The 26,533-nt window shown below is 39.2% G+C and overlaps 1 protein-coding gene across 1 annotated transcript in view; it reads right to left on the bottom strand.

The window, feature by feature from the left end:
- Positions 1–10,969: 10,969 nt before the first annotated feature.
- Positions 10,970–26,533, bottom strand: part of A2M (alpha-2-macroglobulin) — a 40,080-nt gene continuing 24,516 nt past the window's right edge. The window contains exons 19-36 of the mRNA XM_061205536.1: positions 25,775–26,003; positions 24,917–25,043; positions 24,443–24,564; positions 23,992–24,043; positions 21,952–22,035; positions 21,503–21,679; positions 21,091–21,178; positions 19,958–20,114; positions 19,091–19,165; positions 18,466–18,646; positions 16,971–17,194; positions 15,347–15,565; positions 15,060–15,187; positions 14,076–14,166; positions 12,898–12,966; positions 11,923–12,025; positions 11,442–11,483; positions 10,970–11,105 (exon numbers count right to left, since the gene is read on the bottom strand). Coding sequence (XP_061061519.1) covers positions 11,089–11,105; positions 11,442–11,483; positions 11,923–12,025; positions 12,898–12,966; positions 14,076–14,166; positions 15,060–15,187; positions 15,347–15,565; positions 16,971–17,194; positions 18,466–18,646; positions 19,091–19,165; positions 19,958–20,114; positions 21,091–21,178; positions 21,503–21,679; positions 21,952–22,035; positions 23,992–24,043; positions 24,443–24,564; positions 24,917–25,043; positions 25,775–26,003 — 2,185 coding nt within the window. The 3' untranslated portion in view covers positions 10,970–11,088. The remainder of the gene's footprint in view (positions 11,106–11,441; positions 11,484–11,922; positions 12,026–12,897; positions 12,967–14,075; positions 14,167–15,059; positions 15,188–15,346; positions 15,566–16,970; positions 17,195–18,465; positions 18,647–19,090; positions 19,166–19,957; positions 20,115–21,090; positions 21,179–21,502; positions 21,680–21,951; positions 22,036–23,991; positions 24,044–24,442; positions 24,565–24,916; positions 25,044–25,774; positions 26,004–26,533) is intronic.

Here is a 26,533-nt window from a genome sequence, read left to right as displayed (position 1 = left end):
AGATACCCCAACATCTAGATACACAAACAAATCAGATACAAAGAGGATTATGTGTGATGTCTACTTTTCTGAAAAGTTCTAGGGCCAGTGGTTTTGGGAATGCATCTTAAACTTGGACTTGTTACTTCCTCAGAAAATGTCCCTGATTTTAATATTACAAATTTACATTTACTGGTACTGGGTGGCTTGCCAAGCTATGTCTTATCCACTTTTATTATCCATAACATTGGATTGCACAGCAGCCATCTAAAAGAAGGCTCTGAGTTTTCTCTGATATATGATTATTTTTATCGAAGCCTTCTTTTTTTTTTTTTTAAACGCATTGTTTATTTATTTATTTATTTATTTTTGGCTGTGCTGGGTCTTCGTTTCTGCGTGAGGACTTTCTCTAGTTGTGGCAAGCGGGGGCCACTCTTCATCGCGGTGCGCGGGCCTCTCACTATTGCGGCCTCTCTTGTTGCGGAGCACAGGCTCCAGACGCGCAGGCTCAGTAATTGTGGCTCACGGGCCTAGTTGCTCCGTGGCATGTGGGATCTTCCCAGACCAGGGCTCGAACCCGTGTGCCCTGCATTGGCAGGCAGATTCTCAACCACTGTGCCACCAGGGAAGCCCTCGAAGCCTTCTTAAAATGTTTTATAGCCATATGAAGATAATGCATTGTTTGGCCTCAAGTTTTAGCTGATGTATGAATAGACACCCAGCATGTAAGAATAACTAAATGGATAAACTAAATATGGTTCTTTGCTGTTCTAGGGTAATTCTTTCTGTTGCTGTGATATCAGTAGTGGCTACTCAAGGATATTACTTTCATGGAAGTCCTTGTTATGGGTGTGTGTGGCAGGGGTGCTAGGTAGATTAGTTTGTAATGATGAAGCCTCAGAAAACCAAAACTGACCAGGTAGTAAGAATATATCCTTTATATTCTACTCTCAGGAATTTCAGAGAAAAACAAATCTCATTAATCTCCAGTGACTCCCTTCAATACCTTCCACCTTTCACACAAAAACTCTTCATAACTTTCAATAATTGTAGAAACAATTTTCTCAAATTTCTACTTGTAAATATGATGCTAGTTTGTCACTTGTGGCAAAGTCATTTACTTTATCTCACCTCTGCTCTGTAAAGTTTCTTTTTTTTTTTAACATCTTTATTGGAGTATAATTGCTTTACAATGGTGTGTTAGTTTCTGCTTTATAACAAAGTGAATCAGTTATACATATACATATGTTCCCATATCTCTTCCCTCTTACGTCTCCCTCCCTCCCACCCTCCCTATCCCACCCCTCTAGGTGGTCACAAAGCACCGAGCTGATCTCCCTGTGCTATGCGGCTGCTTCCCACTAGCTATCTATTTTACATTTGGTAGTGTATATATGTCCAGGCCACTCCCTCACCCTGTCACATCTTACCCCTCCCCCTCCCCATATCCTCAAGTCCATTCTGTAGTAGGTCTGTGTCTTTATTCCCGTCTTGCCACTAGGTTCTTCATGACCTTTTTTTTTTTTTTTCCTTAGATTCCATATATATGTGTTAGCATACTGTATTTGTTTTTCTCTTTCTGACTTACTTCACTCTGTATGACAGACTCTAACTCCATCCACCTCACTACAAATACCTCCATTTCATTTCTTTTTATGGCTGAGTAATATTCCATTGTATATGTGTGCCACATCTTCTTTATCCATTCATCCGATGATGGACACTTAGGTTGCTTCCATGTCCTGGCTATTGTAAATAGAGCTGCAATGAACATTTTGGTACATGACTCTTTTTGAATTATGGTTTTCTCAGGGTATATGCCCAGTAGTGGGATTGCTGGGTCGTATGGTAGTTCTATTTTTAGTTTTTTAAGGAACCTCCATACTGTTCTGCATAGTGGCTGTATCAATGTACATTCCCACCAACAGTGCAAGAGTGTTCCCTTTTCTCCACACCCTCTCCAGCATTTATTGTTTGTAGATTTTTTGATGATGGCCATTCTGACCGGTGTGAGATGATATCTCATTGTAGTTTTGATTTGCATTTCTCTAATGATTAATGATGTTGAGCATTCTTTCATGTGTCTGTTGGCAATCTGTATATCTTCTTTGGAGAAATGTCTATTTAGGTCTTCTGCCCATTTTTGGATTGGGTTGTTTGTTTTTTTGTTATTGAGCTGCATGAGCTGCTTGTAAATCTTGGAGATTAATCCTTTGTCAGTTGCTTCATTTGCAAATATTTTCTCCCATTCTGAGGGTTGTCTTTTGGTCTTGTTTATGGTTTCCTTTGCTGTGCAAAAGTTTTTAAGTTTCATTAGGTCCCATTTGTTTATTTGTGTTTTTATTTCCATTTCTCTAGGAGTTGGGTCAAAAAGGATCTTGCTGTGATTTATGTCATAGAGTGTTCTGCCTATGTTTTCCTCTAAGAGTTTGATAGTGTCTGGCCTTACATTTAGGTCTTTAATCCATTTTGAGTTTATTTTTGTGTATGGTGTTAGGGAGTGTTCTAATTTCATACTTTTACATGTACCTGTCCAATTTTCCCAGCACCACTTATTGAAGAGGCTGTCTTTTCTCCACTGTATATGCTTGCCTCCTTTATCAAAGATAAGCTGACCATATGTGCGTGGGTTTATCTCTGGGCTTTCTATCCTTTTCCATTGATCTATGTTTCTGTTTTTGTGCGAGTACCATACTGTCTTGATTACTGTAGCTTTGTAGTATAGTCTGAAGTCAGGGAGCCTGATTCCTCCAGCTCCATTTTTCGTTCTCAAGCTTGCTTTGGCTATTCGGGGTCTTTTGTGTTTCCATACAAATTGTGAAATTTTTTGTTCTCGTTCTGTGAAAAATGCCAGTGGTAGTTTGATAGGGATTGCATTGAATCTGTAGATTGCTTTGGGTAGTAGAGTCATTTTCACAATGTTAGTTCTTCCAATCCAAGAACATGGTATATCTCTCCATCTATTTGTATCATCTTTAATTTCTTTCATCGGTGTCTTATAATTTTCTGCATACAGGTCTTTTGTCTCCTTAGGTAGGTTTATTCCTAGATATTTTATTCTTTTTGTTGCAGTGGTAAATGGGAGTGTTTTCTTAATTTCACTTTCAGATTTTTCATCATTAGTGTATAGGAATGCAAGAGATTTCTGTGCATTAATTTTGTATCCTGCTACTTTACCAAATTCATTGATTAGCTCTAGTAGTTTTCTGGTAGCATCTTTTGGATTCTCTATGTATAGTATCATGTCATCTGCAAACAGTGACAGCTTTACTTCTTCTTTTCCGATTTGGATTCCTTTTATTTCTTTTTCTTCTCTGATTGCTGTGGCTAAAACTTCCAAAACTATGTTGACTAATAGTGGTGAGAGTGGGCAACCTTGTCTTGTTCTTGATCTTAGTGGAAATGGTTTCAGTTTTTTACCATTGAGGATGATGTTGGCTGTGGGTTTGTCATATATAGCCTTTATCATGTTGAGGAAAGTTCCCTCTAAGCCTACTTTCTGCAGGGCTTTTATCATAAATGGGTGTTGAATTTTGTCGAAAGCTTTCTCTGCATCTATTGAGATGATCATATGGTTTTTCTCCTTCAATTTGTTAATATGGTGTATCACGTTGATTGATTTGCATATATTGAAGAATCCTTGCATTCCTGGAATAAACCCCACTTGATCATGGTGTATGATCCTTTTAATGTGCTGTTGGATTCTGTTTGCTAGTATTTTGTTGAGGATTTTTGCATCTATGTTCATCAGTGATATTAGCCTGTAGTTTTCTTTCTTTGTGACATCTTTGTCTGGTTTGGGTATCAGGGTGATGGTGGCCTCGTAGAATGAGTTTGGGAGTGTTCCTCCCTCTGGAATATTTTGGAAGAGTTTGAGAAGGATAGGTGTTAGCTCTTCTCTAAATGTTTGATAGAATTCGCCTGTGAAGCCATCTGGTCCTGGGCTTTTGTTTGTTGGAAGATTTTTAATCACAGTTTCAATTTCAGTGCTTGTGATTGGTCTGTTCATATTTTCTATTTCTTCCTGGTTCAGTCTCGGCAGGTTGTGCATTTCTAAGAATCTGTCCATTTCTTCCAGGTTGTCCATTTTATTGGCATAGAGTTGCTTGTAGTAATCTCTCATGATCATTTGTATTTCTGCAGTGTCAGTTGTTACTTCTCCTTTTTCATTTCTAATTCTATTGATTTGAGTCTTCTCCCTTTTTTTCTTGATGAATCTGGCTAATGGTTTATCAATTTTGTTTATCTTCTCAAAGAACCAGCTTTTAGTTTTATGGATCTTTGCTATTGTTTCCTTCATTTCTTTTTCATTTATTTCTGATCTGATCTTTATGATTTCTTTCCTTCTGCTAACTTTGGGGTTTTTTTGTTCTTCTTTCTCTAATTACTTTAGGTGCAAGGTTAGGTTGTTTATGCAAGATATTTCCTGTTTCTTGAGGTAGGCTTGTATTGCTATAAACTTCCCTCTTAGAACTGCTTTTGCTGCATCCCATAGGTTTTGGGTCATCGTGTCTCCATTGTCATTTGTTTCTAGGTATTTTTTGATTTCCCCTTTGATTTCTTCAGTGATCACTTCGTTATTAAGTAGTGTATTGTGTAGCCTCCATGTGTTTGTATTTTTTACAGATCTTTTCCTGTAATTGATATCTAGTTTCATAGCGTTGTGGTCGGAAAAGATACTTGATACGATTTCAATTTTCTTAAATTTACCAAGGCTTGATTTGTGACCCAAGATATGATCTATCCTGGAGAATGTTCCATGAGCACTTGAGAAAAATGTGTATTCTGTTGTTGTTGGGTGGAATGTCCTATAAATATCAATTAAGTCCATCTTGTTTAATGTATCATTTAAAGCTTGTGTTTCCTTATTTATTTTCATTTTGGATGATCTGTCCATTGGTGACAGTGGGGTGTTAAAGTCCCCTACTATGATTGTGTTACTGTTTATTTCCCCTTTTATGGCTGTTAGTATTTGCCTTATGTATTGAGGTGCTCCTATGTTGGGTGCATAAATATTTACAATTGTTATATCTTCTTCTTGAATCAATCCCTTGATCATTATATAGTGTCCTTCTCTGTCTCTTGTAATAGTCTTTATTTTAAAGTCTATTTTGTCTGATATGAGAATTGCTACTCCAGCTTTCTTTTGATTTCCATTTGCATGGAATATCTTTTTCCATCCCCTCACTTTCAGTCTGTATGTGTCCCTAGGTCTGAAGTGGGTCTCTTGTAGACAGCATATATATGGGTCTTGTTTTTGTATCCATTCAGCCAGTCTGTGTCTTTTGGTTGGAGCATTTAATCCATTTACATTTAAGGTAATTATCGATATGTATGTTCCTATTCCCATTTTCTTAAATGTTTTGGGTTTGTTATTGTAGGTGTTTTCCTTCTCTTGTGTTTCTTGCCTAGAGAAGTTCCTTTACCATTTGTTGTAAAGCTGGTTTGGTGGTGCTGAATTCTCTTAACTTTTGCTTGTCTGTAAATGTTTTAATTTCTCCATCAAATCTGAATGAGATCCTTGCTGGGTAGAGTAATCTTGGTTGTAGGTTTTTCTCCTTCATCACTTTAAATATGTTCTGCCACTCCCTTCTGGCTTGTAGAGTTTCTGCTGAAAGATCAGCTGTTAACCTTATGGGGATGCCCTTGTGTGTTATTTGTTGTTTTTCCCTTGCTGCTTTTAATATGTTTTCTTTATATTTAATTTTTGATAGTTTGATTAATATGTGTCTTGGCATGTTTCTCCTTGGATTTATCCTGTATGGGACTCTCTGTGCTTCCAGGACTTGATTAACTATTTCCTTTCCCATATTAGGGAAGTTTTCAACTATAATCTCTTCAAATATTTTCTCAGTCCCTTTCTTTTTCTCTTCTTCTTCTGGGACCCCTATAATTCGGATGTTGGTGCGTTTAATGTCCCAGAGGTCTCTGAGACTGTCCTCAGTTCTTTTCATTCTTTTTTCTTATTTTGCTCTGCAGTAGTTATTTCCACTATTTTATATTCCAGGTCAGTTCTCCGTTCTTCTGCCTCAGTTATTCTGCTATTGATCCCTTCTAGAGTATTTTTAATTTCATTTATTGTGTTTTTCATCGTTGCTTGGTTCCTCTTTATTTCTTCTATGTGCTTGTTAAACGTTTATTGTGTTTTCTCCATTCTATTTCCAAGATTTTGGATCATCTTTACTATCATTATTCTGAATTCTTTTTCAGGTAGACTGCCTATTTCCTATTCATTTGTTAGGTCTGGTGTGTTTTTACCTTGCTCCTTCATCTGCTGTGTGTTTTTCTGTCTTCTCATTTTGCTTATCTTACTGTTTGGGGTCTCCTTTTTGCAGGCTCCAGGTTCGTAGTTCCCGTTGTTTTTGGTGTCTGTCTCCAGTGACTAAGGTTGGTTCAGTGGGTTGTGTAGGCTTCCTGGTGGAGGGGACTAGTGCCTGTGTTCTGGTGGATGAGGCTGGATCTTGTCTTTCTGGTGGGCAGGTCCACGTCTGGTGGTGTGTTTTGGGGTGTCTGTGGCCTTACTATGATTTTAGGCAGCCTCTCTGCTAATGGATGGGGCTGTGTTCCTGTCTTGCTAGTTGTTTGGCATAGGGTGTCCAACACTGTAGCTTGCTGGTCATTGAGTGAAGCTGGGTCTTGGTGTTGAGATGGAGATCTCTGGGCAATTTTCGTCGTTTGGTATTACGTGGAGCTGGGAGGTCTCTTGTGGACCAGTGTCCTGAAGTTGGGTCTCCCACCTCAGAGGCACAGCCCTGATGCCTGGCTGGAGCACCAAGAGCCTTTCATCCACATGGCTCAGAATAAAAGGGAGAAAAAATAGAAAGCAAAAAAAAGAAAGAGGATAAAATACAATAAAGATAAAAAGAAAAAAATTTTAAAGTTAAAAACAAAAACAAACAAAAAAAACGGACGGACAGAACCCTAGGACAAATGGTGAAAGCAAAGCTATACAGACAAAAATCTCACACAGAAGCATACACATACACACTCACAGAAAGAGGAAAAGGGGAAAAAATAATATATCTTGCTCCCAAAGTGCACCTCCTCAATTTGGGATGATTCGTTGTCTATTCAGGTATTTGACAGATGCAGGTACATCAAGTTGTTTGTGGAGCTTTAATCCGCTGCTTCTGAGGCTGCTGGGAGAAATTTCCCTTTCTCTTCTTTGTTCGCACAGCTCCCGGGTTTCAGCTTTGGATTTGGACCCGCCTCTGCGTGTAGGTCGCCTGAGGGCGTCTGTTCTTTGCTCAGACAGGACAGGGTTAAAGGAGCAGCTGATTCGGGGGCTCTGGCTCACTCAGGCGTGGGGGGGTGGGGAGGAATACAGAATGCGGGGCGAGCCTGCGGCGTCAGAGGCCTGCGTGACGTTGCACCAGCCTGAGGCGCGCCGTGCGTTCTTCCGGGGAAGTTGTCCCTGGATCACGGGACCCTGGCAGTGGCGGGCTGCACAGGCTCCCGGGAGGGGCGGTGTGGATAGTGACCTGTGCTCGCACACAGGCTTCTTGGTGGCGGCAGCAGCAGCCTTAGAGTCCCATGCCCGTCTCTGGGGTCCGCGCTGATAGCCGCAGCTCGCGCCTGTCTCTGGAGCTCGTTTAGGCGGCGCTCTGAATCCCCTCTCCTCGCGCACCAGGAAACAAAGAGGCAAGAAAAAGTCTCTTGCCTGTTTGGCAGCTCCAGACCTTTTCCCGGACTCCCTCCCGGCTAGCTGTGGCGCACTAGCCCCCTTCAGGCTGTGTTCACGCCGCCAACCCCAGTCCTCTCCCTGCGATCCGACCGAAGCCCGAGCCTCAGCTCCCAGCCCCCGCCCGCCCCGGCGGGGGAGCAGATGAGCCTCTCGGGCTGGTGAATGCTGGTCGGCGCCGATCCTCTGTGCGGGAATCTCTCCGCTTTGCCCTCCGCACCCCAGTGGCTGCGCTCTCCTCCGTGGCTCCGAAGCTTCCCCCCTCCGCCACCCGCAGTCTCCACCCGCGAAGGGGCTTCCTAGTGTGTGGAAACCTTTCCTCCTTCACAGCTCCCTCCCACTGGTGCAGGTCCTGTGCCTATTCTTTTGTCTCTGTTGTTTCTTTTTTCTTTTGCCCTACCCAAGTACGTGGGGAGTTTCTTGCCTTTTGGGAGGTCTGACGTCTTCTGCCAGCGTTCAGTGGGTGTTCTATAGGAGCAGTTCCACGTGTAGATGTATTTCTGATGTATCTGTGGGGACGAAGGTGATCTCCACGTCTTACTCTTCCGCCATCTTCTCCTAGCCTCTTGGTAAGATATCTTTAATTGTACTTTATAGAGTAAGTATTCTTTCTCGTTGTATAGATTGGCAGGTACTGAATTCAATATTTCTTCTTAGACTTAAGCTTCTTATTCACTGGATTTTAGTTTAATTTTCAGAATAGTAAATATGTTCAAACAGTTCAATAGTGAAATAATTTTAAATGGTATTCTCTAAGTGGTCTCCTTCCCATCCTTGAAAACTTCCACTTACTTTACACTGTTCTGTAGGAAGGTAAATACTTTCTTAGTAGTTTTTTTTTTTTTTTTTTTCTGATGGGTATCATTCTAGTCTTAGTTTATGTAAGTGCAAAAAGAAAAAAAAAAGGACATGCTATTTCTGCTCCCACCCTTTTATTATAATATGAGTCCATAATATGTACCCTGTTCTTAGCTCTACCGTTTTCTCTTAACAGTATAATCCTGGGGATATTTCTTTAATGATACATAGAGTGCTTCCTCATTCTGTTTCCAGCCACATATTTTGCCATCATTTAGATGTTTCCTATATATTCTGAATTCTTGTGACCTCTTTCATACAGTAAACTGTCATACTCTAATCTTCCAGGGTTAACTTTTGATTTATCAGTGGGGTTTAAATAAATATAAAAGTTATTTATTCTTGCAAGGTGGATCAAGTATTCTATTTCTTTCTCTTTGAATTCCTGCCATAACCACCCAATTTCCCTGAGGCACGGGGTTGCCTCTGACCAACTCACTCAAGGTGGGGAAGGATGAGTTTGGTGATGAGGCACATGTGAGAAAATGCAAGCATATAGCACCTTATTATTTTTAAAAATAAAATATAAAACTCTATATAAACTGACCCCTGAACATCTCTATCTCATTTACTGTCATGTCTCCACATCCTTTTACAGAAAGAGTAAATCTCAATTCACAAAATTCGATGTAGTCAAGATATGTCACTCTTTAAAATTCTACCCATACCAGTAGGCTGGTGGCAAATCCATTTTCAATTATAATTAGACCTTTCCCCAGGGTAAAGAACACAATGTGAAAATTCATGGCTCAAGAGGATGCACAGGTCCAGGTCTCCCTGGTCACAAAAATAGTGTCCAAAATCTTACAATACAAATGAAAGAAAAATGAAGCAAATTATAAATGAATTCTTAGAGAGTGCTTGATAATTACCAGAATATCAGAACTTGGATGTGGTATGTCAAAACTTGAGAAGGTCTCTGTGCCTGGAGTCCATCTTGGTAATAAATAGTTTGCAGTACTTATCATGTAGTATTATAATAAGGCAAATATGTATCTTTTTCTTTTACTCTGCAGTGTAATTTCTCTAAGGAAGGAATCCCATTTTATTGAATTCTGTATCATAGCATGGAATATAGTGCCTGACACACAGGAAGTAATCAGTAAAGGTTTCTGGAATGAATCTTGGTCCAAGGAGACACAATGATTGATTTGCAACAAGTATACTTTTCAAGTACATTTGCAGTCATGATTTGCAATGAACAAAGAAAAAAAGGACTAGAACTAACTGATAGAATTTATTTTAATCCTGTTAGTTTATTTCCTTTCGTCATACCCCTAATTTTTTTTATATTTCATGCCCTGGATGGATGCTTAATTGATACTAATTATAACATTTATTCAGCTCTGAAATATGTTTTTTTCTTGGCTTTCTTTTCTGAAGTGGGCTGGAGAGACAGCATGGTTTGAGGTTATGAGTGTGGACTTGGAAACCAGACCTCTTAGTATTAAATTCTGGTTCAGCCCTTTACTAGCTGAGTAGCTTAGGGCAAGTTACACCTCTCTGTGCCTCACTCTCCTCATTTGTTATAAGAATACCTATTTCATAGAGTTGATATATTAATACCTATGAGGTGCTTAGAGTAGAATCTAGCACAGAGGTGATAACATGTATCTTTTACTTTTGCCTAGCCTGGAGACAGAGCTTAGGGTGCTTGAACTTCAAGTCCTTTAGAGTTCTTAGTTTATAGCATCCAGGCTTCTGTCAGACTCAACCAGATGAAGACTAGGACTCTAGGACTTTTCAGGGACCTTCTCTTCAAACTCCAGAAGCTTCTGCCCCTCCATCCATATAATGGATGATTTTAATACTTAATGCCTCTGAATACCTCCTTGAGTTTGTATCCATCCTTTGGTTCTGGCTCAAAGTTGCAGAAAAAAGATGTAACAGTCCTATTTGGGCTTTGAATCCTATATATTCTTTCTTCTAGGAAAATTCACTTCTACTTGAATCACCTCTTCAGCATTTTCAATCTGTCATCCTTTCTTGAATCTGAAACCCAAGGTTAACTGACTGATCACTTGTATTGGTCAATGGCAGATTTGGTTCTGAGGTCACGTAACTTCCAATTCAGATCAAGTCCCAATTAATTATGCTGCCTCCCAATGTTGGACATATCCAACTTTCTATTTCATATTTCCCTTTAGTGTGGAAAGTCTTTCCTTGTCAAGTCAGCCTTTTATTCTCTCATAAATCCACTCTGGCTTTTTCTTAGGGTAATCCTATAACCAAACTCACTTTACATGCTCCTAGTACATAATCCAATACTTTCTTCTTTTCCCTGCAACCTCTAAATGAAGCCTACTGTGACCACCACCTCTGTAATGTTTTTCAGTTTTTGAAATCCTTTAGCCCTTGATTGCTATGAATTTTTATCTCAGGAGTCTATTGGGAATCACATGGAAGTGTAATAAGTGTTTACTGAATAAATGAGTAAACAGTGATATGGGCTGACCAGAGAAAAAGGTTTATTCAACAAGCCTTCAGAAATATAAAAACTCTTTTCTTCCATGGAGACCTGAGTCTGTGGAACAGGGACTCCAGCAAAGCAGTTTTCATTGATGTGGTCTTTAAGCATTTCCAGTGTCTGTGATAGTGGAAAGAATAGAAAATTAAGATGGACTTGGGTTTCCGGAACAGTGAATATTCCTTCCTTTAGATTTGGGTAGCATGGTACCTGAGGAAATCCAATTAGTATAGTGGGAAATGAGATCCATTACTTAAAATTGTCTAATATGCCATTCTGTGAACTGAGGTCTGACTATCAGGGGCCCTTTCCCAATAAATGTATTTTTCTATAATAAGTTGCACTGTGAACAGTATGATGTTTATGAGAAATATTTAGCCAGAATTTTATGGAGGAGATTTGAGGGACAAGCCAAAGCGGTTCTGACTCCATCTGGAAGGAGTATGAATTGCTTACCTTTGCTGCAAGGAGCATTGTACTCAGCAACGGCAAACTCATCTGAATAAAAACAAAAATAGTCAGGAGAAGTGAGAGGGAAAGCGAACGTCTATGTTACAGGTCAGTGAAAGAATCTTTATTGTGGGAAGAATTGTATCGGAAACCTCAGCATCATTCATTTGATGTGCTGCTTTCTGTCTTATATTTTCAAATATTGTATGTTATGCTTTCCTTTACCCTAAACTCCTGAAGGGTAAGAGTGCAGATGTTATACTTATTTAAATTTCATATTGTCCTACAGTTGATTTTATCTGAAGAAAAGGGAACTAAATATCTTACAGGTGCTTTGTGTTGGTAATAATACATTTATATCAGACTTGATAGAGACAAAATGAAGTGATGAGAGTGATCAGTGTAATGAATTGCCCCAACACATCTCTCAAATCTAAATTTCTGTGATCAGGTATTTAATTTCTGTGTGAACTTTGCTTTCACTCACCTGTCTCATAATAATCATAGACTTTCACTATGGCTGGTTTCAGATCCCTTACTGGGATGTCTTGCAGAACCGTGAAGGACAAGCTCAGGGTCTGATTTGTCACCTATAAAGCAAAAGGGAATTAAATGACTCTCCAGGGAGCTTTCCTGTATCTTCTTTGAGTGAATTTAAGTATTCATCTATTTTGGGGAAAAACTTTTTGTCAACTAACAGGGTACTTAAATTGGGCTAAAAGCTCTCAGAGTAGGTGAAAACTTCCCCAAATTGTTTCTTAAATAACTAAAACTATTCATATACTCCCATCAATGTGAGTGCGTGGCTCTGTTCCTAGGGGGTGAATGAGGCAGGCTTTTTATTGTTTGAATAGCTATGTTTAGTTTTAAGTATCAGAGATTCAGTACAGCTTCACTACTCTATCTTGTAGAAATACTTGTGTCGACTCAAAAAGGAATATAAAAAGTGAATCACTGCAGCCTATGTTTCATAAAATTTGTAAACTATAATATCCGTCAATATAGTAATGAATAAACTATGCAACAACACACAACTATAAAATCAGATTGGTTTATTGGTGCACTGATCTTGTTTTATGGTCTAAGTCCTTGCTGAGATTGATAGCATATTCCCCTTTTGTCTTTTTGATGTGCTGTTGATATAATAATTGACTAATCCCAATGGTTACTTCCTTATATGTATCTTCAAAATAACTTGTGCATAACATAATGAGCACCTTTTGTGGAGAATTTCTTGCTTATGGGGTCCTAGAAATATTCATATCCCAATATTATAACAAGTCATTTCTTCCCATAGTCCCAGATGAAATATAAATAGAGAAGGAGAGGAGAATATTCACTGGACCTAATGTTAGAATTCTCAAATTTTTAGCTTGGAGGTGATGTCTCCAAAATGCCTTCATTCACTTCCCAGGTAGCTCATTATCCATATTTTTTTTGGATAGAATGGCAGGGCTCTCACCTTATCCAGGTAAATCAAAACATGGTTGTTGCTGACTTCTGTTCGGCTCACGTGGTCAGATGTTTCAAGCTGAAGAAAATTAAGACATCACAAATATTAATAAACAGAAGAAAACCCTGGGGAACCAGAGAAAAGAAGAATGTTTATTACCAAATTAAGCCTGAGGGTAAAATTTCTTCAAATGCTTTTTGTAAGCAAAGGCAATAATTTAATTTAAAGGAATTAAAAATGAAAGATAATTGGGATGCAGGGTTTAACATTAGTACGACACAGGACCTATGTGTAAATTGATTTATTTGAAGAAAAGGGAACTAAATGTCCTAAACTTGGAAATTACCCATATTTCAAGGTTCAATTCACATTCCATTCCTTTATGAAGGAGGTTTTTGGTTTTTTACTTTTTTTGCTTATTCTAACTTGTAGCAATCTCAGTTTCCTCTGTACTTCTGTAATAGTTCTAGTTTATGTCAATCAATCTTTCTCATATTTTTTCACTAGTTCATGTGCGTATGCTTTATCTTCTGAAGATTCTAAGCTCCATTAAAGCAGTAGCCTGCTGACAATTTTTTCCCAGTAGATGTGGCTCCTAGCAAAGTGCTGTTCGTGACAAGAGATAGACCGTTGCTGTGGGTGTCCCTAAAGCAGTGAACAGGAAGGCTGCTGGAGCTGGCAAGGTCACCAGGTCTGCGCAGAGAGTTCAGAAGGCTAAATGAATATGATCCCTAATACCTGCCACCCCAGTCTGATCAATGGTGGAAGCCCCGTCTCAAAACCGTCTGAACTGACCATTGAACTTAGTAGTGAAAGACTGGTTAATGATAACAATGTATCGTAAAACTAGAAGAAAAGGAGAATGTTTTATGGATCATTTGTTTTTCTGTGGGCGGCAGTTTTGAGTTATTAGTTTTTAAAATTAGTATTTTTATTAATACCTTAATGGAAACTTGACCAAAAATCCATCATAAAATTTTGAGACCCATTTAAACAAAGTTAAATGAGAAAACAAACAAACAAACAAACCCCCATATAAACGTGCTAAATTATATTTCTGCTTTTGGAGACAGTAATGTCTTTGACAGAAGTTCATTTAATAGTATTTTTATATTAATGTTGTCTTCGTCTAGAGATACATAAAACATTTAATAAAATAGGGTCTCCTGGGCTTATAGTAAACCTACCATTTTCACTGTTGGTTTCAAGGGAATGAAGCCAGATACCATTTTCACGTCAGCAATCACCATGTTGGAGGCTGGACGGCTTCCGGTGTAACTAAAGATCCAGAGAAGAAAGGAATTAGGATTTTCTGTGTTATTAAATATTTTTTTTCGATGTCCACAGTAAGCACTCAACAGCCCTGAAAAGTACCAGAAGTCTTCCTAAATTTCCTACCAAGTAGCTCAAAAAACTGGCTGTGCATTAGAATCTTCAGGGGAGCCTGTTAAAGCCACAGAGACCAGGCCTATACTCTAGACCTGATGAATCAGAATTTCATGGGTGTGAACTCTGAGGATCTCCATTTTAAGAAAGCTCTGTAAGTGATGCTTACCTGGGCATGAGACTGCTAAGCTATCCCAGTTATTTGTTACATATACTTTGTCTTTTTTCCTGAATAGTATCCCCAACCAGGTTATAATATTCTTGAGGACAGATACAAATAGCCCTGTAGGTATTTGAATATGGCTGCTTATGTATGTATTTTCCCCAAAATTGATTATTTTATATATAATCTGAGATTTAATTATTACCAGGAGGAATTCTAACTAGAGAGTCACTACTTCCTTCTATTCGTGCTTTTCAAGAAGTCTCCACCTCTGTCCCAGATAAAGCAAGAATAATATAGGATTTTATTACAATAGAATGAAATCGGGATGATTAATTACATTAGAGTAAAGTCAGGAATTCAGGTTAGAGGTTCTTTATTTATTATTGAGGGGAATTAATAAGCTGTAAATAATGAGACTAGACACTAATAGATCCTGGAGTTGGGGGATGTACAATGTAAGCCCCAACACTGAGAAATTCTGTGTCAACACAAGAACACGTTGCTTTTTCAGTAAAGGTAGAACAAACATTCACTGTCACCCTACTCTGCTTAACGCGGAGTTCCAGTAAGAAGATTGGTTGTTATACCCGGAATCGCATGATGCAGTCAGAGATCTTACCTGACTCTCAGTGAGATTTGGAAGCTGGTGTGAGCTTTGGGTCCCTCACAAGTTTGGGGCAGAGTCTGCACCTCCAAAGCAAATGGGAACTCTTCCTTTTTCGGGAGAATATTGTATTTCAAAGATGTCTGTGGAACAGACAAAAATCTGTGATTTTTCCCTTGTCCAGGATTCCTCCCAACTTCCTCAACTCTTTCTTTGATTTGCCCCATCATTTGCTGCGTTAGGCCTTCTCAGTGACAATGTTACTCTGGACCTTTTGTCCCCACCTGCCCCTGGAATCTCACCTGGAGGTAAACACATCCTTCTCCTGTCGTTGTCATGCTGTACTCTCCGGGCACCTCTGGCAATGAAACCTGCTGTAGTAACAGGAGGTTGCTGTTGTCCACTTGGAATTTTGTGGAAAATGTCCCTGAAGATTGGATGGTCACCTGTGCAGCCTTCCCAGTCCTGGTGAAAGTGGCTGCTCCATATTTGGACAAAGCATGGAGAGCCACCACAGTGTCCTGGAAGAGACAGGTGAGGGAACCCACTTAGGCATGATAACCCTTTGAAGACCCAAAGGCCCATGTTAGCTGCCACAAAAGGGGCTTTGATTTCCTATTTCCTGTTTCCCTCACTGCTTAAATATTGGGGTTCTCATTTCAAGATTGATTATAATCCTTAGACAGATGACAGAACCATAACCTTCACATATCTGCCTTGGACTATATGCTTTCGAAATTTATTTCTCAGAAAATCAATTCTCTTCTCTCTATAAATATATGTGAGGTATGCAATGTGGAGAATATATATGAATGGGAATTATTTATTAGCATTAGCTATTTGCCTAAGATGTCTTTCTTGACAACTGTGGTCATATCTGTCACCACCCAACCAAAGTTCAGTTTGGCTCTCACCCCAGGCTACACTCTGCTCTGCTGCTGAGGTCAGTGCCCTGAGAAAACCCAGGGTCCTTTGCAGCCATGATCAGGGTCATGCTTCAGTTTCTCCAGAGGAAATAAAAAATGAATAATTATAATTATATTCTCGATTTGTTGACATTTTTATTTGGTTCTCTCTTTTTCATCAGAAGTTTGGATCCCTCTCCACTGGGCAGGTCATATTCTCAATTCTCATCCACATTGAACCTGGCATCCTTCAAATAATAATTTTCTAAGAAACGAATGATAACTTTTAACAAAATTATTTTCTCCATTTATATGGAAAAATAAGAGATTAAATACAGTGGAAAAAGGATGGAATGTCTTTCTGTCACATTCTGCTTCTCTTTTAGGGTGCATACGCTAACCCCTGAATTCTCTGGAGATGAAACTCCCTGCTCTGTCTATATTGATGAATTTTTTAGATATAAGACTGTATAGTTAGGCTCAGGAGGTTGGATGAATAACGACAGTTCTTTATGCTCCCAATGAACAAATGTTTGTATATTAAGAGGTGGATAGAGGAAGCATGAAATGTGTCAGCCTTAAAAGAAGCCAGTCAAAGTGGACCTAGAAATGGAGAGCTTTGCAAGGAGAGGTGATTGGTTTCTGAATAGTGTTTCTGGGAACAACTTGAAAGGACTCTTAGAACTTCCAGAAGAATGGTGGATTTTTAAATTCGTTCTGCTGTGGCCATTGTGTGTAGGGTCCTGGTGCCCCACTATTGCTTTAGGGATGTAGAGTTGTTACTGGAAATAGGAGCCTGTGATAAAAATATGGGATGGGGGTGGGGCAGAATTGGCATTTTCTTTTCAGCCCTCTTTGACTCTCATTTTTTCTTATTTCTCACCATCCTTGAATACTAATCACATTCTTCTCATTTCAAGTTATTCTTATCTTCATTTCTTTTCTTCTTGTATGTGTTTGCATCTTGTTCAAACATTTTTCTACCTGAAGGTAAAGTAAAAGGCTCTCGCTAACCACAGACCTGGGTGGAGGAGAAGCCCCCCTGGGAGTTCTGCTGCCTTGAGATCCACTTCACGATGCGCGTGGCAGGGGTCAGGTCCTCCGAGGTCAGGGTAGGCTGGGCAGTGAGGTAAGCGAGGAGCACATAGGCTGTCATCTCCACTTCAGCAGAGGGAGCCCGGGGTTGGTACAAACGCTGCACTGGTGCCTTGGGTTTCTGAGGTCGTGTCCAGTGGACGGAATTATCTGGAGGTGAGAAAAAGATCTGCAAGTGACCACATGTTCATATTTAACTTCAGGTAAAAGTACAAGGGCCAGTGGTGAAGTGCGTGTTGCCTTCCAGTGATAATCTCTTAAATCTTATCTGGCGGCTTCCTGCCTACAGACAGCTGAACGAGGCTTGTTTCATCTGGGCTAAGGAGTCAGAAGCTGTGCCATCTAGATTTTCAAATGGTTGCGGTGGTTGCATTGGTGGAAGAGAGAAATGGCAGAGCAAGTTCTCTGACTGGTTGTGGTAATTTCCGACGTCTGATGTTATCCAGACCCTATCTAGGGCTTGTTCAACTTTCTATAAAGCCTGTCCTCGGAGGTTTCTTATGAGGATCACAGATCACATGAGATAATGGAGTTTACACTCATTAGGTTAAAAGAAAAATAGAGTAATCCTCAAAATAGCAAAGGCTGACAGGGTGTGAAATAACGGGAACGGATTTACACTGCTGTGGGAAGAAAACAGCTCTTTGGAGAGTAATCTGATGATATCCAGCAAAGGGGAAGATGTGTTTAGCCCGCTAATCAGCAGTTACTCTTTCTAAGTACAAGTTAGAGAAACTCACACACCCCCTCAAGGAGATGGGTATATGAGTATTCATTGCAGCATGGTTTGCAATAGAAGTAAATAAGAAACAAGAAAAGATCCACGAGGAGAGGCTCTCTAAATAAATTATGGCCTTTTAAATATATTGTAATGTATCATGCAGCAGTGAAAATTAACATACCCATACAGGAGACTCCTATCAGCCTGCCTAATGTTGAACTTAAAAAACAAAAGGCAGACAGACAGACAAGGATCAAGCAGAAATACTCAGAAGGATGATACTTCTTATCTAAAGATGAAAAATGTAAACATTCTGAATATTATTTAGGGATACATATGCAGTAAAAAGATAAAGAAATCCATGGAGTTGTAATGACAAATTCAGGATAACGATTACTTTTGCAGGTAGGAATGGTACACAAGGGATTTTTCCAGCATTGATAATATTTTGTTTCTTAAGCTGGAAGGGAAGTATTAAAGGTGTTTGCTTATTATTCTTTATGCCTTTTTGTATATATAAAGTACATTGCCTCTTATCTTTGGGTGTGTGACTTGAGTAAGAAATCCTTGAGTCCATAATGACATAGACAAAAGAAGAGAGGGGAAAGGGGTCCTGAGAGGTAGTCATGGGGTATTTTTGATATGGAGTCCTTGATCCAGAGACTGTGGGATGGGAGAAAGATCCCGGGTGTGCTCTCACCTTCCTTTACGGCTTCCTCATCAAGTGACTTGAGTACTTCTCTCCTCTTTTCCTGGTTACCTGCCAGGGCAAAGGCATAGGCCAACAGTGCCTTGGTGTAGACGTGGCCGCCTCGGGATCCTTCCTTGGCTGACTTCCAGGCTGACTCCAGGCAGAACAGGGCATTGCGGACGACGGGGTGCTGGGAAGGCAGAGCGAGAAGGGAGCGAGCTCTGTGAATAGGGGGGCTAGTGCTCCCGGGTAAACACAGACCACAGCACAGAGGTCAAGAAGTTGTTGGAAAGCATTTGTCTTTCTAGCCTCATTCTTACGGATAGAGAGAATAGTATTTTTTTTAATCTGTTAGTCTCACATTCATAAGGCAGGAATATAGGCCATATCTTTAGAATTCATTCTGCATGTGTGGTGGTGGTGGTAGTGGGGTTGCTAGGGGAAAATAGACTAGGGGCATCACTGGGGAAGTGTAAATCTTTCTTAATGGACTGACTAAATTCTCTACTGATCTGGGAAGCATTGACATTGCATAGAAGGAATGCCGACAACTGGTTTTTAGTGGGGTGTTGTTTCAGACATCAGGTCAGCAGTTTCATTGCATCTAGAACGAGGCTTCAGCAAGGGCACCTACAGTGACAGGGAGAGGAATCTCCAGAAGGGCAATGGTGATATAGGCAGAGAGGGTCACTTCGTCTTCCACTCCACCCTGTAAATATGAGAGAGAGACAGATTTGAATAATTTGAGGGACATTTATAGCGATACAAGCTTACCTCGGGAAGCCAGAAAAATCTCAAATAAACAACCTAACCTTATGCCTAAAGCAACTAGAGAAAGAAGAACAAACAAAACCCAAACTTAGTGGAAGGAAAGAAATCATAAAGATCAGAGAAGAAATAAATAAAATAGAAACTTAAAAAAAACAGAAAAGATCAGTGAAACTAAAAGCTGGTTCTTTGAAAAGATAAACAAAATTGATAAACCTTTAGCCAGACTCATCAAGAAAAAAAAGGGAGAGGGCTCAAATCAATAAAATCAGAAATGAAGAAAGAAGTTACAACTGACACCACAGAAATACAAAGGGTCATAAGAGACTACTACCAGCAACTACAGGCCAATAAAATGGGCAATCTAGAAATGGACAAATTCTTAGAAAGGTATAGTCTCCCAAGACTGAACCAGGAAGAAATAGAAAATATGAACAGATCAATTACCAGTACTGAAAATGAATCAGTAATTTAAAAACTCCCAATAACTTTTGAGAATGCTCTTAATCAGCTCCTTGTATTCTGCTGTCATGGAATTTGTCCTTACCCATATACATGCCCATGAAGCAAAGTATCACAATCACTCTGAGTTCCAGCCCCTCTTTCTTGGTGCTATCCAGGTTTTATTTTCTTCTGATACCTGCCTTAAGGAATTCTTATGTTATCACTTCCTCTCCTCATCCTTGTAGACAGTGTAATGGACAAATCAACACTAGTTCCGAGAACACTTCACCTTAATGGCATTGTTGAGCAGTGACCCAGAACTCCTGAAACAGCCACTGTCCCTCTGCTTTTGGGCGAGCCAGGTGAGAGCTTCGGTAATATGTGCTTCATCAATGAAGATATAGGTTCGAGCCTGGGCAAAACTCTTCAGTACAAAGGCTGTGAGCCTGAAGGGGAGGAAGTGATAATCACATTTATGCTGTTACAATGGTTTTATAACCACGTCACAGCAACAGGCTTCATAGGACACTTCTCACACTGATGTGAGTCATCTAACAGGAATTCTTTACTTAGAGCTCCCATTGCCTTTACTTGATGAATCTCCTAGCTCTCGTACAGCTGACCCTTGAACGACATGGTTTGAACTGCATGGGTTCATTTGCACGTGGATTTTTTTTTTTTACTAAATATGTACTACAATACTACATGATCCCCAGTTGGTTGAATCCGTGGATGCACAACTGGGGATACCGAGGGCCGACTGTAAAATGATATGTGAATTTGCTACTGCTGAAGGTCAGCGCCCCTAACCCCCATGTGTTTCAAGGGTCAACTGTACTAATGTTACTTATTTTTTTATTTTATTTGAGTAAGGCTTTAAATCTTTTCTTTAGCGATTTTCTTCTGTAGATGGCAGAATCTTCTCATACACAGCTCTTACATGCAGTAACTTCTGACATTGCTTTGCCTCAGGGATTTTAAAACAGTGTTTCATATCACTGGGTCCATCTCATTTCTTTCCTCCTATTATTGAATTTATTAGTGATTAAGATGAATATGATCTAAAAACATAAACTGAAGTGAACATGGTTTATCTAGAAGTTATATGTTATGTTTGCTGGCTATCTTATTAAAAAAATCATGGTTATGGGGGCTATTTTAGAAAAAAAATAATAGCTATTTCAGAAAGAATACCTTGGTGTATTATGAACAGGATGAATTCTGGGGACAAATCTAACATACGTGTATTCGAATCTCAGCTCTTTTGCTTGTTACCTTGCTAGTTTTGGTATATTTATCTAGTATAACCAACTATAGGTTTAATAATACATATCTGATAGGGTTCCTGGGAATATAATTTTGACAATATATGTAAAAGACCTGACACAAAAATAGGAGCTCAAAAAACTGTCTTTCCCTTACCAGGTATTACCCTCATTGTTGCCATGTTGCTCCCCAAAGGTGCTATAAGAGCCATCATAGTGCCTGTAGAGCAGCTGTCTCTGGTAACCTGGAATGGAAGGTTAATGAAGCAACATGACGGGTTGTACATTCTGTAGCCAGAGAAATAAACAAAATGCCTTGGCATCTTGTGATAGTTCCTAAATTTTGCTGCAATATGTTAGATGGTTCTGAGTCCTAAACATTTTATTGGAGGTTGGACACTGGATAGGTACCATGAAATCAACTGTCATAGTATTCTTATTATTGTAACTATCATAGTATGATAAATTTACATATCATAGAGTTGATAAGTAACTCAAGCCTATTGTGGATTCCAACCTATTGTTAAAATTGCACTGTGAAATTTTCGCTCCCTTATTCAGTGACTCACCAGTGTTGAGGTAGCGAATGGCCTTGGACTTGATCTCTGCGGTCAGTTGCTGTGTTTTATTTAGATAATCCAGAACGTAGATGTTAGGAGCAAAGAGGACCATATTCTGTTCTCCACAGCCATAGGGCATTTGGAGGAGATTTTGTGTATTTCGCATGGCAGAGCCTAATATGTCTCCTAGGAAATGGGAGAGATGGGAAGTCATAAAGCTTATAGATTATAATCTATCAGAATCATTAAGAAGAAATGAATAATTAGCTGAGGTAAAGAAATGAGGAATTTTAGGAAGGGTGTCTTCAAGGAACAGAAGTATGATTGGAAGCAATAAGTAAGTCCAAAGAAGAAAGAAGTTAAAAGTATAGCTGTTATTTTGAGAAAGTATTTGTGGAAAAAATATAGTAGACATTGTCTAATATAGTACAGTAGTCCCCCTAGGGCTGGAGACTCACCCAAAACTGAGAAGGAGGCTCGGGCAGATTCTTCTACCACATTTGGTGGCAGCTTCAGAGATAATTTTTCAGACACCTCGGCACCTAGAGAAAGAAACAAATCAGCCACAATGAAGATGATTTCTGCTGTATATCTTCCTGAAGAGCTCCAAGACCCAGAAGCCAGAACTATGCCTTGTACCTAAACTTCTTCTGAAAAGTTGTCCCTCTTTTAATATTCCAGTTTTAAAAAATACCTTCAACATATATGAATGGGATTCTGAGATTTCTAGAACTTTTCCTTCCCCAACCTCCTTGTATGTGGAGTTGCATTCCAAAAGAAGGCTAAAAACTGACAAGTACCCGTGATGTTGTGATTCTGTTGTAATCATCCTATGGCTAACACAAGATTGTTATCACAAGGTGATATATTTCATGTCCATCCCCAGCCTCCTTACACAACAGTTGTATGCAAAAAACCCGCTATGTATATATAAGCAAAGGAAAAATCTTCAAAAAGTTCCTGAATTCTACCATAATGCTCGGTCTTTACTTCCATCAAATTTCACCAGATGTGAAGACAGTATTTTTAATGGAAGTGCTAGACATGGGGCTGGGGGTGAAGATGAACAGTATTTGACTCAGTGAAAATAAATTAATTGCTGCTGATAAGCATACATTTGCTGGCATTTTAATATTGGTGAATTACATGAAGATGAAAAAAGAAAAATGTAGTATTTATCATTATACTGCATCCTGTCCTCATAAGATTAATAATAAAACTTTTGTCAAAGGGTACAACCTATCAGTTATGCAAGATGAATAAATTCAAGAGGTCTATTGTAAAGCGTTGTGCCTACAGTTAACAATACTGTATTGTAAACCTAAACATTTGCTAATAGGATAGATCTTATATTACAAAAATATAATAATAAGAGAGTGGGAGGAAACTTTTGGAAGTGATGGATAGGCTTATGGTATAGATCGTGGTGACAGTTTCACAGGTGTATACTTATCTCCACACTCGTTAAGTTGTATACATTAATTATGTATGTATTATCAATTATATTAATTACCGATAGTTATGTAATTAAATTTAATCATGTAGTTAAATACATAATATAATTATGTGTTAAATACATACATAGTTATATTAATTATGTATGTATTATTTGTATGTCAAAAACTTCTCTTACCTTCAAAAAAAGTTTTGTAAGAAAACAGATGACATATATGGATTTGGTAGTAAGGACTAAATTCACTTAAATGTAGAAATAAGGCTAAATAATAAGGCAATTATGTTTTTAGAATACATTTTATATACTTTAAGTATTGACATGACAAAAAAGATAATAAACAGAAATTAGTAGGTACAGAAAGGTAAGGAACACATGATGTTGATTAGACATTGGTTTGATATGAGAACACACTGTGTTGATAAATTTCTTAGTGTACTAAATTTCTATAAATGCTTTTGTTTAGACTAGGAAATTCTCCACAAAGATAAAGCTGTATCTTTTACTGTAAGCTTCTTTAGTCCCTTCCCAATGACTGATAGGATACTACGTATAGGATTGGCACCAAACAAATATTGACATGACAAATGGTAAAGGCTATGGCAACCTTTTCTTCTGGAAATAGCATAGTCTCATTATCCAGTGTGGTTAGCTATGCAAAACTCAGTGTTGAAGGGGCTTGAATTCAGCTACCCATGTGTGGTATTACTAAATATCCAAGGAAATATCCCCTTTGGCAGTATTCATTTTGAATCTACCCACTTTCTACCTATAACCAGATCATACACTGGTCAGAAGGACAATTTGATGTTTGCACAGGTGCTTAAGAAATAAAGACTCAGAATTCCTGGGATACGGATATTCAGCTGATCAAATTACTTGGCCTCGCTAAAAACCAGTTTCCTCACTTACCAAATGGGTTGATGGTTCTTCAGGTCTTGCTTACCTCATAGGGAAAGTGTAGGAATGGTATATATAAAATACTTTGAACTTCAAATATTATATTCTAGTCAATGTTATTTTAATTATGATGACTCAGTCTTACCTGATGGACAAAGCAGGGAGTTGAATGTTGCTTCCTTCTCTAGTCCTTCAGGCTTTAGGTGGAAAGAAAGAAAAGTTAGAAGTGAGAATGGACTGACTTTCAGGACATGTGTGTTAATAGGGGAACTACAGGTTTCTTGATGAAGAGAAGAGTTGGAACTGATTTTCAAATGTATTATAGAAGCAAATTCTATAAGTGTAAGTAATATGAAGGAGACAGGTTGATAGATGAGAAAGGGAGGAGAAAATTACAAAGTAAAATCAAGAGAGAGAGACACACACACAGAGAGAGAATCATACTGTGAAATATCCCATGACTATATGTATATATATATTTCTTTTTTCATATATCTATTTTTTAGCTCTTCTTACCTAAAAGCTGGGACCCCAGCTGGATTCACCATTGTTTTTCTTGACTCACTGTGACTTATCAAATGGGCAGGCTTACTTACTTCCACCAACAGGGGCTTGATGACTGTGTCTTTCCTTCCATGTTCAGGGACCACAGCCACCTCGGTCCCACACCGCTCTTGAGACTCCAGTGCCTCTGCACTCACTGTGAAATTCACATTCCCTGGAAAAAGGGGCCAGTAGAGATGAGCACCATCTCTCTCTTCCTCCATGCCTCCAAACCCCAAGATTTATAAATGTTTAATGCTTTGTGACCTTATTTTTTTGTTCTATAAAAACATAGGAGCAGGAATGGAAGCAGCATAGACTAGAGGCTAATGATACTGAGAATCCAAGGTGGAGCCAGAGGTGAGGGAAGGGGGTATATCCTTCTAGACATCCTAGAATGAAAGACAAAGAAAAAACTTCTACCATTTGGCAGGGGGTGGGGGCATCTTTGCCTGGATATGAGGATCCCATAGACAGACACACACAGTCTTTGAGTAGAGAACTGCCTCTAGGAGGCTGTCTCTCACCTAATGACTTTGGGGTTACTGCCCAGGACACGGTTTGCCGGCCATTCCCACAGATGCACTGAGTCTCTTGTTCCTTCTCTCCTGGGACAGCTAGGAATGCAGGAGAGGCTTCTAGGTGCACTCTGACCTGAAACCACGCATGAGACAAAGAGACAAATAGACCAGAGGGAAAGGGGGCCAAAGGAAGAATGGCTTGAAATAAAGCACATTGAGGGATTGGGTAGATTTCAGGTTGCCTAATATTGAAGATAATATAAATGAAGACTGAGCATCTTATAAGTGGATCTGACATCTAAACGTTAGTATTTGGGGATAATCTGCTCTTTCACGTGGTTGGAGCAGAGGAGAGGAAAAGTCATGATGGTATGTTTGTTGCCTGTAGAAGCTCTACTCCTTTGCCTTAGGATCTTGACCATACCCTCAGCTCTCCCAGCAGAGTATACAAGATTTATAAACAATTATGGTAAGATGCACATAAATAACTTTAAAAGTTAAGTTTAATACAGTTAATCATATAAGAAAAGTTAAATATATGGGAATGTAGAGGTTGAAACCTTGGAGAGTATAAGACATGAGAATCAGCATACTGGTTTTTGTTGTTCATGTCAGAAATCTTCATGTTACACAAACTTCCTAACTTTAAAGGGTTATGATAAGGGTCAGAACCTTGTTTTAAGTTGTCATTTGGTATTTGGAGATATCAGCAACCATAGTCATATAACATATGAGTATCTCTGACAGTATTATCTCCTGGTGAGCCCATCTTATACACAGGAGTTTGTCAGTATTCCCAGGAATGCAGTTTTTAATTTACTTGACTGTTACCTTGTGTTCAAGTTAATAAAGAGAAGTCCTTACCCGGATGCATTTGGGAAGGTAGTTTAACACAGTGGCCTTGAGTGTGAAGGCTTCTCCACGGATCACAGAGTAGGGCATCGTGAGATCCACAAAGAAGGGCTGGAAGGCTCGGAGAGAGGCAGTCGGAGAGAGACCAAGTCCAGTGTCACTGGACAGGCAGAGGGCCCCTGCCTTCCACTCAGTGATGGTATCGGGGACTATTACTCCTACTTCAGCCACACCCGAGGAGCTGGGGAGGATGGCAATGTGCAGAACAAAAAGTAAGCAGTTAAATACAGGCATGCCTCATTTTCTTGCACTTTGCTTTATTGTGCTTTACAGATACTGTGTTTTTTTTTAAACAAGTTAAAGGTTTGTGGCAACCCTGCGTTAAGCAAGCCTATTGGTGTCATTTTTCTAATAGAATTTGCTCGCCTTATCTCTCTGTGTCACATTTTGGTAATTCTCTCAATATTTCAAACTTTTAAATTATTATTATATTTGTTACAATGATCTGTGATCAGCAATCTTTAATGTTACTATTGTAATTGCTTTGGGGTGCCATGAACTGCACCCATATAAGATGGCACACTTAATAGATAAATGTTGTGTGTGTTCTGACTGCTCCACTGACCAGCCATTCCCCTGTCCCTCTTCCTCTTCTTGAGCTTCCCTAGTCCCTGAGACACAACAATATTGAAATTAGGCCACTTAACAACCCTACGATGGCCTCTAAGCATTCAAGTGAAAGGAAGAATTGCACACTTCTCACTTTAAATC

This window comes from Eubalaena glacialis, chromosome 11 (assembly GCF_028564815.1).
Source record: "Eubalaena glacialis isolate mEubGla1 chromosome 11, mEubGla1.1.hap2.+ XY, whole genome shotgun sequence".
In the NCBI taxonomy this organism is placed as follows: domain Eukaryota; kingdom Metazoa; phylum Chordata; class Mammalia; order Artiodactyla; family Balaenidae; genus Eubalaena; species Eubalaena glacialis.
The sequence above is the reverse complement of the archived record's forward strand: the minus strand, read 5'-3'. Positions and strand labels throughout refer to the sequence as shown.